This window comes from Lissotriton vulgaris, chromosome 5, assembly GCF_964263255.1.
Source record: "Lissotriton vulgaris chromosome 5, aLisVul1.2, whole genome shotgun sequence".
In the NCBI taxonomy this organism is placed as follows: Eukaryota; Metazoa; Chordata; class Amphibia; order Caudata; family Salamandridae; genus Lissotriton; species Lissotriton vulgaris.
Window position 1 is genome coordinate 12,953,787 of NC_141693.1, and position 17,082 is coordinate 12,970,868.

The 17,082-nt window shown below is 44.1% G+C and overlaps 1 protein-coding gene across 1 annotated transcript in view; it reads left to right on the top strand.

Annotated features, from left to right (window-relative positions):
* The first annotated feature begins 8,583 nt into the window (after positions 1–8,583).
* Positions 8,584–17,082, top strand: part of LOC147709994 (major histocompatibility complex class I-related protein 1-like) — a 108,915-nt gene continuing 100,416 nt past the window's right edge. Inside the window, exons 1-2 of the mRNA XM_086919302.1 lie at positions 8,584–8,629; positions 10,847–11,110. Of these exons, the coding sequence (XP_086775428.1) occupies positions 8,584–8,629; positions 10,847–11,110 (310 nt within the window). The remainder of the gene's footprint in view (positions 8,630–10,846; positions 11,111–17,082) is intronic.

Sequence of the window (17,082 nt, forward strand, 5' to 3'; positions counted from 1 at the left end):
CCGTTGTGCTGGCCATCCCTGGACACGTGTTTCTAGGTCGTTACCTTTCATCAGCAGGGAATAAGCATGTGTATGGGGCTGCTGCGTAGGCTGCCAAAATTGTTCTCAGGTCTTGATACCTCTCGCGGCGCGCAGGTGCGTAACCATGAGCTCGTCAGCTCGACCGGCTCAAGGGAGCCTTAATTTTACGAAAAGCACACACGCTTCAAAGAAGTGCATTTACCATGATGATCAGGGGTATACCCGCTGGTGGGTGGAGCAGTGTGCGACCTATGGACTTTCACTTAATATGGCTCCCTTGAGCCACACGAGCTGACAAGCTCAGTTTACGCACCTGTGCGCCGTGAGAGGTACCAGACCCGAGAAAACTTGGCAGCCTGCACAGCAAACCCTGAAGAACTGCTTATACACTGCTGATGAAGGATAACAATCCTGAAACACCGGTGTCCAGAGTTGGCCTGCAACTTTGCATTTATACTTGAGATTTTACGAAAAGCACACATGCTTCAAAGAACTGCATTTACCATGATGCTCATGGGGTATACCCGCTGGTGGGTGGAGCAGTGTCGACCTATGGACTTAGTCTGGACCAACTGTTATGGACTGTGGATGAGTGTGTGCTCTCTAATATGTTAGGATTACGCATGCGCCATGCATCGCGCAAGCAAAACTCTGTCATGCCATTTGTTAGAGTAGAGACCGAGCATTTGTGGTATTCCGTGGTATTTTGAGATCTTTCTTTCCCAACGTCCAGTATTATGTTCATGTCACCCCCCATATAAGCTCCAGATGTGGTAAGGTCTGTATAGTAGTGAAAAGTTTCTGAAAAAATGTAGAGTTGTCCGTATTTGGACCATATACATTAACAATACCGACCTTGGTGCCCCGTAGTGTGCCCGTAACAATCACAAACCGCCCCTGCAGGTCAGTGAGTGTTTGCTCTAATAGAAAATGGATGCCCCTCTGTATAAGAGCTGACACACTCCGTGCATATGATGAGTAAGTTGCTGATGCAGAAAGCTCCGCCCACCTGAAGCCCAATTTGTCAGCCTTGCATGGTAGAAGGTGTGTTTCTTGGAGTAGGGCTATATTCACGTGATGTCTATCAAGGTATGCAAATACTTGCCTGATCTTCTTAAGACTGTTTAGGCCTCTAACATTCAAGGTTAAATATCTTATCGGTGTAGGTTTAGTTGCACTATGTGTTACTTGTATCCACAGTTATGCTTAGCTGGTCTGATGTAGCTAAGTTTGGAGATTGTTGTGTTCCACTTGTGTACCAATTTCCCAACAACAGTGTGCATTTATATGTGTAGAAAGCAGTAATCAACAGACATTCGTTCTTCCATATTCCAAAAACTCTGCCTCTCCCACCCCCCCTCCCACATCGCCAACCCAACTATGGCAAAGACAATTCCCATTAACCGCTAACAAATGGCAAAACCCCTCCCTAATTCCCTCCCTGTATTTGTTAAACAAATATAAAGGTTGTGGCATACACAGGGAGGCGGAAGCTACCAGCTAACATCCCCAGCGGTAACAGTGCTGAGGGACCGATCCAACATAACACATTTCTTTTTAAACAAAGTAGGTACGTGTCGCATTTTACTCATGACGTTACAGTTACCTGCCTCGTAAGAGTTCTTATTCTTGATATTTTCTTCAGTATGGCAGTCTGCTACATTAATACATCTAACACTACTTACATTTCTGACTTGATTCCGGACAGTTCTAGATAATTTAGTAAGTAGAGAGAGTTATTAGTAGGAGACCTGCCAGTGAGCACTATATTTAAGCCTGCTTTCTCTTGCGCCTACTTATACAGTCTGGTCATTCTTCAACATCTGAAGTGTGGTCCTGTTCAGCATGTAGACCTCGAATATGCGGATGATGCTGTTGTAGGAATTTGACTACTTCTTTAGGATCCTTTCATATGGTGTCTTTTCCGCCGTCAGTGATCCTCAAATGAGCAGGATAGATCATGGCATAAGAGATGTTGTTCTCCCTCAATTTCTTCTTTACATCCATAAACTTCTTCCGTGCCTCCTGAACTTGTGATGTGAAGTCTGGATACAGAGATCTTGCCATTCCCTCATAATTTAGGTTCCCAAGCTCCCGGGCCCTGCGGAGTGCAGCGTCTCTGTCTCGGTAGTTCAAGATTTTGGCGATTATGGGGCGAGGTCCTGCTCCAGGCGAAGGTCGCGGTGCAAGGGACCTGTGGGCCCGCTCCACTGTGAATACTTCAGAAAAGATATCTCTGCCTAGCATCGTGGTTAATAGCGTCTCGACGTATCTTTCCATATTTCCTGTGTGTGCCGATTCCGCCACTCCCATAATGCATAGGTTACTACGTCGTGATCTGGCTTCCAAATCTTCAGTTTTAGCTAGTAGAGATTGTAGAGTCTTTTCTGCTTTAGTCCGTTTCAGGTCCAGTTGCTGATGTGAGTCTTCCACATCTGATATTCGACGCTCGGCCATGTCTATACGCTCTGTATGTTTATCCAGACGTTCAGACATAGGATCTACTCAGTATGTTAGGGAATCTATTTTCCCGTCTATATTAGATCAAGTGGATTGTATTGTTGCAAACATGGATTGAAAGTCCACTGTCGTGTCTGGTCCCGCTGTGGCTGTAGTAAAGTTCAAAAGTACTTTATTCGGTTCAAAACAGAGAATAACCATGAAAGTAGCATGTAAAATACAGTTTACAATGGGTCAGATGACAATTATTTAAAATCACAGAAAAAAGACATATTAAAAAGCATGAATACAGCATAAGAATTAGTTCATTCGAAGGGTTTTACTACAATTAAAAACCAGTTTAAGAAATTCAGAGAGTGACGCTACCATAAAAACAGTTTCCATTTTTTGAAGCTCTAAAAACACTAGGCGGCATCTATGTACATTTAGATCTTTAAGAATTGGGATGATAAGTTTCCTACGATAGAAAGTATAACATTTACAAAATAATAAAATATGAATATCAGATTGCGTGGACACATCGTCACATGGGCAAGGACACAAGTCTTTCAGCCAACAATTCATCTCCGGGAAAGATAGTAACCTAAAGACAATGTTAAGTCTAAACCGGGTTAAAAGGAAACGTTCATGGATGGACATGTATAAAGATAAGTATGGCTGCAGTTTCTCTCCAGTTATGATCGACTGGTGGGCAAGGACAGTCTTTTTTTTCACCTCCTCTAGTCGTCTTTGTTCCTTGAGATGTTCGATACACAAGTTTTTCAATCCACTTCTCGAAATGTGTACCATAGATAATGGATCCTCAAAGTATTGAATACAGCTCAGTTCTTCAAGAAAATTTCTAACATAACATATCCATTTAAAATTGTTAATATTATCAAGTACTAATACGTCCTTTAAAATAGCCCGGTTGACCACACAGTCATCGGTTGTCTAAACCCTATGCCAAAGAAGAATCGGCTGGATCTTAATTGTGTCAGTGATATACACCAAACCTAATTCAGCGTGACATATAAAAGTTGCAGTACTTTCTGGGATGGACAAAATGTGCCGTAAAAACTTATTTTCCACGGTTTGGATCGAACTGATATTTGAGTAACCCCATAATCCAGAACCGTATGTAGCTACCGCTATACAGGTGGCATTGTAGATGGTTAAGATTTCCCTTATGGGTTTTTCCACAACTTTTTTAGAAGACACTGTAAAGCCATAACAGTTTTAGAAAACAACAGGGTTCTAGCATTAATAGCACTAGTCCATGAGCCACTTTCATGAAACAAGATGCCCAAATACGGGAAAGTAGAGGTCTGCTCTAGGGGTTTGGAATCTATAAAAATAGGCTTCAAATGCCTGCGTGTTCTTGTCCCACAATACATAGAAAATGTCTTGGAGCACTTGATTTTCAAGTCCAAGCTAAGCATGAAACTATTAAAAGAATCAACCAAAGTTTGAAGTGCCATTGGGGTGCGTGCCATCAGTACTGCGTCGTCCGCATACAGTAGTGCAGGGACAGGTCTCCTTCCCACCATAGGCATATCCCTGCCCTCCTGCACGAGGCAATGCTCCAGGCCATTTATGTAAACTAAAAATAAAAAGGGCGCTAAAACGCACCCTTGGCGTACACCACGGCCTATCCCAAAGTGTCTGCTACATTCACCTTCTTTACCGTACCGTACCGTACCGTTGCAGTGGCCCCAGAATATAAATCTCTCAGAAAGCATATAATAGCTTTATCTACCCCCAGTTCAACCATTATTTCCCACAACTTATTATGGGACACACAATCAAAGGCCGACGATAAGTCGACAAAAGTGAAGTATCAGCGTTGTTTTTTAACCCTTATATACTTCTGTTGCAAAATAAATAGGTTTAACCCTTGCTCAACGGCCCCCAAACCCCTTTGAAATCCGTATTGGAAATCACTTATCACCCCATTTTCTTCTGCCCAGCATTGCAACTTAGCTAAAACTACTCTCCCAAGAATTTTTATGGAGGAATCTAATAAAGAAATCGGCCTATAACATGTGCAATTCTGCCTGTCTCCTTTCTTAAAAATCGGAACAATAATTGATGTAAACCAGGTAAACCAGGTAGGGATTAGGCCTTTAGTCAGAGCAACATTAAAAAGCTGGACCAACAGTGGCCCCCATAAATCAGTATTAGCCCTATAAAGGTCAGTTGGTATGCCATCGGGCCCAGCCACCTTGCCCCCTTAGTTGCCTTCAGACTTGCCAGGACTTCGGGGAGGGTCACGACCAAATCTTTTGATAGATTCATATTTTCCAGCATTGGATCAGGGCCTGTATCGAGCGCCAGTTCAGCAGTCATCTAAAGGATGGAGAAATGGGCCACCCATTCATCTTCTGTAATGGCAATTTCCATGCGTGCTTTGTTATCATAAAGGAGCTGAGTATTTATAACCCTCCAGAATGCAGCCTGATCATTAGATTGTGACACCGAACAAAGTTCGTCCCAAGCCTCCCTTTTTATCACATCCTTCCTGGCTTTCAGTACAGTATTGTAGTTCTTCTGTAGTTCTCTGATCAGAGTTACATCCCGTGGTCTCTGATGAATCGCATGTTTAAGATTTATTAAGGCTTTAGTACACTTCTTATCAAACCATTTCTAATTAGTTTTTAGACAATGTTTACGTGTAATCCACAAAACCTCCTTAATTGTAGCAGCAATAATTTTAAAATGCGCTAAAATGTCATTACTCTCTGCATGTTCATCCAAGCAGATCAAAAAGCTATTCATACACTTATTCACCACTTTGGACAGAAAGTCATCCGGGACCACTTTACTCCATTTAAGAGTATAGCCATTTTGGGCACCTAACTGCACATCCTGTGCCATATACTCGGAGCTTGGTACATTTTGGGATGAGACAAATAAGTTCTCCATTTCTACTACCTGTGGGAAGTGATCACTCAGTGCCACGTCCATTAAGCTAGAGGTGGTCAGTCTTCCAGCAGAGCTATTTGTACAAAGGCTAAAATCAATAATAGACGAGGCCCCCCGACCCACAAAAGTTGGAGCAAATGGCGTGGGGAGGTGGGCTATCTCATTCGTAAACCCAAAATCATAATTAAAAATCATCTCATTGACTAGATCTCCAAATAGAGTATGTTCAAAATTAACATCCTGTTCCAACATCAGGCCACATATACCCTTTTGACCCTTTCTACACAATCAGCAGTTAAAATCACCCCCCCCCTAGTATCATTACTTCACCCCTTTTTTATCAATTTCAGATTGTATATCTTCACTAATCATGGCAAGTACTTCCTTTATCATGCTACTAGGTAGGTTATTATAGAAATTTAAAAAGACAATCCTTAGACCCTTCCTTGTATCTATCACTATTTTCTGATAGTAACTGGATCCAGGGGAAAAAGAAATCCTATCATATACTAGCAGGTTAGATATATACGTTGTCAGTCCTCCCTTGGGCCTTCCATGTGAACCTCCCACTGCAGGGGTAAAATAGGTTTTGTAGCCTTTTAAGTGTATCGGTGCAATTGCCCAAGTTTCTTGTAGGGCTAAAATGGCTACGCCAGTAATTACGTCATCCCAGGAAGGATTGCGGATTTTTTATTTAATGCCTGCCACATTCCAATAGACCACCTTACAGAATTCTCTTTTAGGCAACACCTCTACAACAACCCCTACTTGGCCACCCAGCATCCCTTGCGTTAGCATTGGCTCCACTCGAGTTTCAAGTGACACATCATGCCCTGATGAGTTAATCTCCCCCAGGCTTACAGAAATAGGTGACTTAGAGACGTCTACAGCCTCTGGGAGTCAATCCACCATTTCGAGACAGCCAAAACGATTGTAGCATGGAATAGGTGGTGGAGGAAATTGCTGATGTCCAAACCAACCTGGATCGGGCCTTTGCGGAAAGAAATGAGGAATCCTTTCCCTACGTTTCACCACAGTCCACCCATCTTCATTCACCCCTCCCCATTGAGTATTATGCTGGTTCCTGTCATATCCTGCACCATTTCCGCCCCTTGGATAACGGCTGTCCCTAGTCCAGCTCCATCTGTTATCCGGATGTTCCCCGTGGGAGTAGAAATAGGGTAATGCCCTGGCCACAATGGACAGGCCATTGTTTCTCGGGGCCCTCGTTGTGATGTACTCCGCAGTGCGCGGATTTTCAAAAGTTATCACCACACAATCACCCTGTGCCCTTTTTTGTTATACCCAATCCATGGTACCCTTTCTACCATTAAAATATTGCTTTTAATAGCTGGCGGGAGAGGGTAGTTGTTGTTAAGCCAATGGATAGTCTTATTTACAAGTGCCCCATTGGTTTCAGTGGATTGTGCACCCAGTTCTGGGACTCCAGTTAAAACCACGACGTATGGTGATGCTCTTGGAGGTAAATTTATACTTCTACGCACGTCGGGTTTAGCTGGTTGGCCTTTATCAGGTAGTTGGACAGGAGTTTGTGGAGCTGATACTTCCTTGACAGGTGGGGTTGAGCTTTTAGGTGCTGATTGAGTTTTTAATCGCTGTTTATTGGGGAGTTTTCCTTTTTCGGGATTAATTGTACTCGATGGGGTGCTATTTGGGACACCCTTTGCCAATATGGGGCCAGAATTATTAGATGTTGTTACTATAGCTTTGGCCTTGGGCGCGCTTAAGTGGGCTATCCGTTTGTCCAGATTCTCAAACTGCGTGTGAGTGTCTCTCTTTAGGTCTTGAATTTGTTTTTCATTCTCCTTGAGAAGTTCTGTCAGAGAGGTTAATAGAGTTTTCATTAAAGTCTCCAGCATATATAACATTGTACTCTCTTTTCCCCTACTAGTATTAACGCTTTCCTCCGAGGAGCTATCTCTAGTGCTATTGGTGATTAAATTGGCCATTGAGTCATCCAAGATAGTGTCATCTAAAATAGCTAGGGGCAGTATGTTAGGGGGCAGGATGTCTTCTCCCTGTGAATCAGTATCACTGGCATTAGGTATGTTACTTGTATCTTTAGATAGTTCTTTACCATGTCCTTTAATAGGCTTATTTTGGTTAGCTCTTTTTTTTGGAATTGCCCCTTCCTTTGTCCCCTGTAGCACCACATTTTTTATCTTTGGGTGAGGCTGCTATATGGATCAAGACACTAGTTGATGCCTCTGGGGATGGTAAAGTATGCACTAGGGGAGTCTGAGTAAGGTGAAGGGGTTGAGAGGCAGCTGTGCTGGTCACATCCATAGATAATGTATTACTCTCTTGTGTATTAGGGCTCCGTACATTAGCAAAATGTCCCATAGAAGACCGTTTTGCGGCAGCCAAGTCCTGCGATACCCTTCTTTCCATCAAAGAAATCCCCTCGTCTATCAGTGTATTTGTTCTTACAATAAAGTCATCTAGCGTGCCTGTTAGTTTCTTCCCCCCCGCTGCTGCCCTACTTCTTGTCTCACGCATCTCCATACTATTTGTAATGAGTCTTTCGAAATGAACGTCTCTGTAGATGCGGGCGCCTTTGTAAGACAGAAAAACCCTGCTCAGTGAATACAGTGAAGTCAGCAAGATGTATACACACTACCCGCCCACTGACGACTTATGGAGAAGCAAAGTAGCGATTATGAGTACCTCAGCACTTTTAGTCCAGGGTTACTGGCCCAGTCCAGTCTCTTCTGGCCGATGAGGGCCGTAGAGGGCCCGCCCTTTGCCTGGGCTTTGCCCGGTGCTTCCTCGTGCTCCCGCGACGCGGGGATGTATGCCGTTTATATCGCGCCTGGAGCTGTGGGCGTGGTGGAGGTCCGGCCCAGGTGTGCTTGGCCAGAGGGGAGTCTTGGGATTTGCAGTCCCCCTCAGGTATGCTGGTAAAACTTCCAAGCGCCGCTCGCAATGAGGGCGCTGTGCTGGAAGAGAGTTTTCACCCGGTCAAATCCTACTGAAGCTGCGTGCAGTAAAGATGATTGCCCCACGTTTTCCTGCTGCCTCGATACACTTTCCACATCCAACTCTGCGCAGCGGCACCCCTGTGGCTGTAGTATTCACCTGGCTCCGTGCAGACGCTTCAGTGTTCATATCTGGTGCCTTTCGCTTCTGCTCAATGTGCAGTTTGGGTTGAGTTTTGTCTGGCTTTCCCATCACTTAATGACTTACGTAGGGCAGGTGGGGCAGCACCGGCGATGCAACACAGGTAGGTGGGCACTACTCTTTTGTATTCATCTCCTCTGCCTATGCGTTAATAGTCCTTGTTACTGTAGCAATGTAGGGCAGGGCGGCACTGTGGGCCCCTCTTCAGTTCCCCAGCAACAGCCAGTTTCGCAGGCAAGCTGCTCATGGGAAGGTTGCAAAAAGGCTGCAGATGGTGGTGAGAGTGCAGCCGTCGCACAGGGCACCGTAACAGCACAGCTATGCAATCACCAGAGCGCAGCGGGGGCTCAGCGCCTCCTCTACTGTTGCACAGGCCAAGTTTCAGGGTGTAACTATCTCGTCGTGCAGGGGCACAGTCTCAGGCATGTAGATCGATAGTGCTAGTCATCACGTGAGACACTGGGTCATTCAGATGCCTTTATTTCCCCATTACACAGTACGGTGCAGTCAGTATATCCTGCTTCTTGGGCCAGTGTAATTGTCTCATTTAAATTATTATACATATGTCCACCTTGCACGTTGATATAATCTTGTGCCCGGAGTGTTATATGGGCGCTCACCCACCGCCAGCGTTCTCAATCCCCTATCCACGCCGCCGCCCAGAGCCATCCGCGGGACTGCACAGGCCTCCTTTCCCATCACCATGCAACTATAAACCCGATCTCAGGCCGAGCTGAACCAGGCCTAACGCTCCAAAGAGGTAAAGGCAGAAGCACTGGTTTTGGCATCTTTTAATGTACTTATTTATGCATTTTTCTATAGCGCGGACTTTACCCGAAGGCGTCAGAGCGCTTCACAATAGGAACAGAACTTAATTTGTCCCGCCGTATTTCCATCATCTATGCTCTTTCAGAGTAGGCGCAGTGCGTTCAGCTGGGCCCGCAGGTGCAACTCGAGTTCGATCTCCTCCACTGAGATCGAGTCCAGCATCGCACCAGGGTCATTCAGGCCACCGGAGGGCGCTGCATCACCTTTTTTCACCATTACCAGCAAGGAAAAAACACTGAGGCACAGGTTCCCAGAGAATGTGGTGCCGTTTCCCACCCTCATTCCTCAGTCAGATGCTTATATCATTGAATTTCAAAAAACTATCCTATCACTCTACACAGGCTACATCTGTGGGTGGGCGAGCCGCTTGGTGCATCTGTCGTTCCAAAACTGCCAGTTCCGGTGCCTTGCAGCAGTGGTACGATCATCTTGGGGTTCTTGTTACTCGAACTGGTGCAAATTCTGAAAATTTTGTTTATCCTCTTCAAGGCTTGCTAATGCTTGCGAAAAAAGTGTCACTCATAATTGGTTATTTTTCACTGGATGGTGAAAAGGTCCCACAGAGCAATCTAAAACTTTGGCAGCTTTGTTCAATATGGGTTGACTCCAAATCCTCGACCCTCTATTTAGAACCAGACCCTCTAAAGATACGTGGAAACACGTCAGTTATAATATGCAAATTAGCTTACGCCGCACCACTGTCAAATGTCACCAGCCGCCCCTGGTGTACGGGGATTATTGTTGCACACAATTAAAAGGGTGTGGAGGATTAGTGTGTCGGTCCCAGGATGCTTGTTTCTGGTCCATTGAGGACCTGGTTTGTCAGTACGGTCTGGACTGTTTCCACGAGGCACACGATCAAGACTCATTTGCATATGGCCCGGTCTAAACTGGGATGGCGTTGGGAGCAAGAAAACAATGCATTCAACCCAGATCTCTGACTGGGGTGAAAGTTTCATTTGTTCAGAATTCTGTCCATCATTTGTTCTTTTAGCTTTTGTCACCCTAAGTGGAAACGATATGCCCAGACATGGGTCGGGTGCTCACTGTGCCACCGGATTCAAGCTTGCCTGGCTGATGAGGAGTAAATCCCAAAACCGATTCCAGGAAGCTTGTTACTGCTCCAGGGAGGGCCTGGCCTGGCAGTTTGGAATGGACTGTTCCTAAGACTGATTTGCATATGGCTGGGCCAAATTGGGAGTGGTCTGGTGAGCAAACACAACGATGGATTAAACTCAGATTTATGACTGGTGGTGAATGTTTGACTTATTCAGCAATCCATCCATCATTTGTCCTTTTTGCTTTAGTAGGGATTAGTGTTGCTCACGGATAGAGGGGTGGGTGCAATTTCAGTGCAATGAGTTGTGTGTGAGAATTACTGTAATGTGTGGTAAGAGGGATGTGTGGGGGAATTCATGGCACACAGAAGGGAGCTGAGACTGCACGTATTTGTGAGATTAACTAATTGTCTTTCCTCCCATTCTTCCCCCAGGCCCGCACTCTCTCCGCTACCTGTATTCCTTGATGCCGGAGCCCCTCCCCGGAGTCCCCCAGTATTCCGTAGTCGGGTACGTGGATGATGCTCCCATTATTGCTTACAGCAGCGAGAGTCGCAGGGCGGGGCCCCGGGCCCGCTGGATGGAGAAGATCACAGACAAGGACCCACAGTTCTGGCAAAATATTGAACAAGAATTACAAAAAGCGAAGAAGATTCTCCAGGATGGTTTCAAGAGGTTGATGGAACAACAGAACCAGAGTGAGTCACTGGAGGAGGGAGGTTTAGCAATGATGTGGGGCAGTGAGTGAGCAACTGAGGAGGTTTGAGTGACTGAGGGGGTGGCGAGTGGCACAAGGGCATAGAGAGCTGAGAAAGGAGGGAGGGCTGGCTGACGACAAACATGGGCCTTTTTTCTTTTCTTTTTTACATACATGTTCTTCACATTTTCAAAATGTCACTACATTTCAAATGAACATGCAGACACATACTCATGGTTTGTTCATCAATAAAGCAATTTGCAAAGCTTGCAACAGCATCCAGATCAAGCTGGTGTGACCATTGGCAGCTGGCTGGTCCCATTGGTCGTACCTAGATCAACACACCTCTTAGAGTATCTTGTTGTTTCCAGGTTCGCTCAGTGCTTTAAATGGGGAAAAAATAAGTGCAGGTACTCATTTAAATGACCTAGAGGTGTGGCAAGTGGGCGGGGCTATGGGCGGGGCTATGGTCAAGATATGGTGATACACATTGACTTCTACACAGGTTGCAGCACACGTCAAAACACAACAGAAATGCATTTATGTTAACAAAACAGTTTAAATAACTACACAAACTGAAATGCAAACAGGATAATATGTTAAAAATGTCCTTGTTTTGTAATATTTGCAACTTCTAATGTCATACCGTTATTTGTTGTTGTTTGAGACAATGCTATATATCCTCAAGTGTGCACACACACAAAGAAACAAGCAGAGGTACAGAAAAGCGGCTGAGCTAAGGACTACAGAAGCGCTTTGGCTGTCAGACAGCTTCTTCTTTGACATCCTAGTGCTTACCAGCACTAGCAGCCAATGAGCACCTTTTATAAGTACTGGTACTCTCCTACATAATGGCGAAGGGTCGGCATTGACCGTGATAAAAATAAGAAGTGCCAGTACTCAGTACCTGCGAGTACCGGCCCATTTAAAGGACTGCTTCAGCCCTTTGCCCTAAGGCCAGGCTCTTCCTGTCTCCTTCTGGTTCTACTCTCCATTCACGATTAACCTCTCATTTCTACCCAGCCTCTAACCTTCTCTCCCTGGATCTGCCCCTCTTACTGCCACCTCTCACTTCTTTTCTCCACAAGTCTCTTACATTTTGTCACTGTTTTCCCCCACTTGCCTCCTCTTCTCTCCTCCATGATGTACCCATACCCTAAATTTGCCACCTGGCCTGTAATTTGTTGTCCTGTATTTCATTGTTTGTGTTGATAGAGCACGCTTAATGTTGAGGCCTCTATTTTGTAAATATTTTTTCCAGTAAATAAAAGCAGTACAAAACGATTTCCAAGGAGAGAGAAGGAGAGAGAGAGAAGGAGAGAGAGAAGGAAAGAGAGAGAGAGAGAGAGAGAGAGAGAAAGAGAGAGAAGGAGAGAGAAGGAGAGAGACAGAAGGTGAGAGAGAGAAGGTGAGAGAGAGAGAGAAGGAGAGAGAGAGGAGAGAGAGAGAGAGAGAGAGAGAGAGGAGAGAGACAGAAGGTGAGAGAGAGAAGGTGAGAGAGAGAGAAGGAGAGAGAGAGAGAAGGAGAGAGAGAGAGAGAGAGAGAGAAGGAGAGAGAAGGAGAGAGACAGAAGGTGAGAGAGAGAAGGTGTGAGAGAGAGAGAAGAGAGAGAGAGAGAGAGAGAGAGAGAGAGAGAGAGAGAGAGAGAGAGAGAGAGAGAGAGAGAGAGAGAGAGAGAGAGAAGGAGAGAGAAGGAGAGAGACAGAAGGTGAGAGAGAGAAGGTGAGAGAGAGAGAAGGAGAGAGAGAGAAGGAGAGAGAGAGAGAGAGAAGGAAAGCAAAAGAGAGAGAGAGAGAGAGAGAGAGAGAGAGAGAGAGAGAGAGAGAGAGAGAGAGAGAGAGAGAGAGAGAGAGCAGGAGAGAGAGAGAAGGAGAGAGAGTGGGAGAAGGAGAAAGAAAGAGAGAGAGAGAAGGAGAGAGAGAGAAGGACAGAGAAAGAGAGAAGGAGAGAGAGAAGGAGAGAGAGAGGAGAGAGAGAAGGAGAGAGAGAGAGAGAGAAGGAGAGAGAGAGAGAAGGAAAGCGAAAGAGAGTGAGAGAGAGAGAGAGTGTGAAAGAAAGAGAGAGAAAGAGAGAGAGAGAGCGAAGGAGAAGGAGAGAGAGAGAAGGAGAGAGAGAGAAGGAGAGAGAGAGAGAAGGAGAGAGAGAAGGAGAGAGAGAGAGAAGGAGAGAGAGAGGGGAGAAGGAGAAGGAGAGAGAAAGAGAGAGAGAAGGAGAGAGAGAGAAGGAAAGAGAGAGAGAGAAGGAGAGAGAGAGAAGGAGAGAGAGAAGGAGAGAGAGAGAGAGAAGGAGAGAGAGAGAAGGAGAGAGAGAAGGAGAGAGAGAAGGAGAGAAGGAGAGAGCGAGAGAGAAGGAGAAGTAGAGCGAGAGAGAGAGAGAGAGAGACAGAGAGAGAGACAGAGAGAGAGAGAGAGAGAGAGAGAGAGAGAGAGAGAGAGAGAGAGAGAGAGAAAGAGAGAGAGAGAGAGTGTGCACGCTCCCCCACGCCCTGTAAATTCTGCAGGGTGAGCGTTTCAAACTGAATTTCAGGCATGTGGTTCATCAAAAACTAAAGCAATTCCTTCAAGAAATACAGCAGATTTGAATGTGTATTATAATACAATTCCTAAGCACCCATTTCAAAACTAAACGAATAATTGGCATTATATGAAAAAAGTAGCAATTCTAACTCAAGCTGTCACCTCACTTTTTTTACAATCCTCCCTCCCCCTTCCTTCTATGTTATCTCGGGTTGTCACCTGAGCTCATTTCTCGAGTGTTGCAGTGTTCCCTGCAGGGCTACTTTCACACCCATGGATCCGTCGCTGTTGACATGTAAATGCAGCCACACAAAGGAAAGCAGGTCCTGTGCTGGAAAAAACAAACCGAAGAAAACCGGCTTTGGGAAAGATGGACCGGATTACTCACCAGCAGCCCGAGGCCAGGCTATTTCACACACATAACAGGGGACAGAGGGGAGGGGGCGTGGGTGATAAAACACTTTCCTATATAATGGTTGTTTAACACCTAATCAACAGTGCAGGGTCTGCCTTGACCCTGTCCTGTGAATCACGGCCTTAAGCAAGCCCTTCCCAACCCCTACAGTGTGGGGAATTCTAAAGAGCACTACTGAGCGTTAACAGCGTCTCTGTAAAAGTCTCTTTCAGGGGCTCCGTGCGACTGAGAGATCCAAACGCAGAGCGGCATTTGTCCCGCATTGGAGGTAATATCAAACCTTAGCCTCTCATGCCATCAGTCACGGTACCGGTACTCTCACTGACTGAAAAAAAAGTGCCGGTGCTGACGACTCGGAAATTTGGAAGTGCCGGTACTCAGTACCGGTGAGTACCGGCCCATTTAAAGCACTGGGTTCGCTGTAACACTGAACTCAGACAGTTTATATCAGAGAAGAATGTAAATGTAAATGTACATGTATTTATATAGCGCAAATCGCCCACATCGCAGGCATCTATGCGCTTGCTTAGGGAACCCGTCCTGGTATTCCCCCATGAGATACCCCGGCAGGGTATCCACAAGGTGAAAGCCAGGCATCCCGCCGCGAGGGGCTGTTGTGGAGATTAAGCAAGCTATTGCCCAGAGTCGCAGAGTGTGAACCCGTGAGTCGAGTAGGCACCGGAGCGAGAATTATCGAGTTCGTGGAATTATTGAGCCCAACCCCCGTCGGGGCGGGGAATTGAACCCTGGTCCAGGGCCGATCTCAGCTTCCGCGTCTGCCGCCTCTAACCCCTGAGCCACACTTCTCCACAAGAATTCTGCATCCAGTGCACCTCAGACAGTCCATCTCCTTAAGCAGTACAGAGACAGTCTCGATGTCACTGCATCCCAAATGTTGGGCTTAAGACTGGGCCTGTGCAAGTATCTAAATTGGACCGTTGCTTATCTCCCGGATGCGGACAGATCTCTAGGGCTCTTAAGGGCCTTTCTCTGCTCTTCCGTGGACACCTTCCCACTTACCTTTGAGGTGCAGTGACTTAATAAACAGTGTTTTATAGGCATGGTGATTTCTTTACACTGTTACTGATCTTTAGTTTAATCTCGAGCGAGTTGAAATCTGGAAAGGCTCCATCGCTTCAAGGTAAGAACTATAGCAGGTGGCAGCTGCTGATGCCCAGAAATGAGACTCCAATGCAGCCAGTAGCCCTACCGGAGACCCCTCAAGAACGGATCACTGACATAATATGGACTACAAAAATATAGGCTTTAAAATATCGACTCCAAAATATCGACTACAAAAATATTGAATTCCTATCTACAAACAGGTAAGTACAAAAATATCATTTAAAAATATGTACTTTGTCAAAATATCGAATTTATTAAAATTAATGTAAAATTTAAAAAATATTAAAAATAAATAACTAAAATATACTTAAAATACTTAAATAACCTTAAAACTATTAAATAATTAAGTTGTTATAAAAAAATACAATTTTATTTGTTAAAACATATATATATATTAACATAATATTAATAAAAAATATACAATATTATAACCGTAGCATAGCAAGAGTATTAAAATTACTATTCCCACTCCAATTAATGCAACAGTAGGAAAAGCGTTGGATAGCGTAGCGGTAAAAATTACTATTCCGACTCCAAAGAGTTCAAAAGTAGGGAAAGCGTTGGATAGCGTAGGGGTAAAAATTACTATTCCCACTCCAGTGAGTGCAACAGTTGGGAAAGCGTTGGATAGCGTAGGGCTAAAAGTTACTATTCCCACTCCAAAGAGTGCAACAGTAGGGAAAGCGTTGGATAGCGTAGGGCTAACAATTACTATTCACATTCCAGTGAGTGCAAGAGTAGGGAAAGCGTTGGTTAGCGTAGGGGTAAAAATTACTATTCCCACTCCAGTGGGTGCAACAGTAGGGAAAGCGTTGGATAGCGTAGGGGTAAAAATTACTATTCCCACTCCAAAGAGTGCAACAGTAGGGAAAGCGTTGGATTTCATAGGGGTTAAAATTACTATTCCCACTCCAAAGAGTGCAACAGTAGGGAAAGCGTTGGATAGCGTAGAGGTAAAAATTACTATTCCCACTCCAGTGGGTGCAACAGTAGGGAAAGCGTTGGATAGCGTAGGGGTTAAAATTACTATTCCCACTCCAGAAAGTGCAACAGTAGGTAAGGCGTTGGATAGCGTAGAGGTAAAAATTACTATTCCCACTCCAAAGAGTGCAACAGTAGGGAAAGTGTTGGATAGCATAGGGGTTAAATTTACTATTCCCACTCCAAAGAGTGCAACAGTAGGGAAAGCATTGGATAGCGTAGGGGTTAAAATTACTATTCCCACTCCAAAGAGTGCAACAGTAGGGAAAGCGTTGTATAGCGCAGGGGTAAAAATAACTATTCCCACTCCAGAGAGTGCAACAGTAGGGAAAGTAAATACTTAATATATTATTTAAAAAATATAAATTAATATCTATAAAAAATTATTTAAAAGTAATTACCAATTTAATATAATATAATAATTAATCAATTAAAATTACAAATTAAAATTAATTATTACAATTAGTTACCTATTAATACAAATTAATTACAAATTAACAATTAATTAATTAACAATTAAAAATTAATTAACAATTAATTCAAATTAAATACAATTAAATAAATTGAATTATTTAATTAATTATATATAAATTACTTCCCACCCTCTTCCCCTATAAACCCACAACCCGCAACAGGAAATAAATTAGTAAAATTAACATAATTAGCAATTAATCAATTAAATAAAATTAATTGGCAATTAACAATTAATTCATTACCCATAAAAATAATTAACAATTCATTCTAAATAAATACCAATAAATAATTTTACACATTTAATTAATTATAAATAAATTATTTCCCACCCAATTCCCCTATAAACCCACAACCCGCTACAGAAAATAAATTAGTAAAATTAACATAATTAGCAATTAATCAAATAATTAAAATGAATTGCCAATTAAAATTGAATTAATTACCAAATATAAATTAATCAA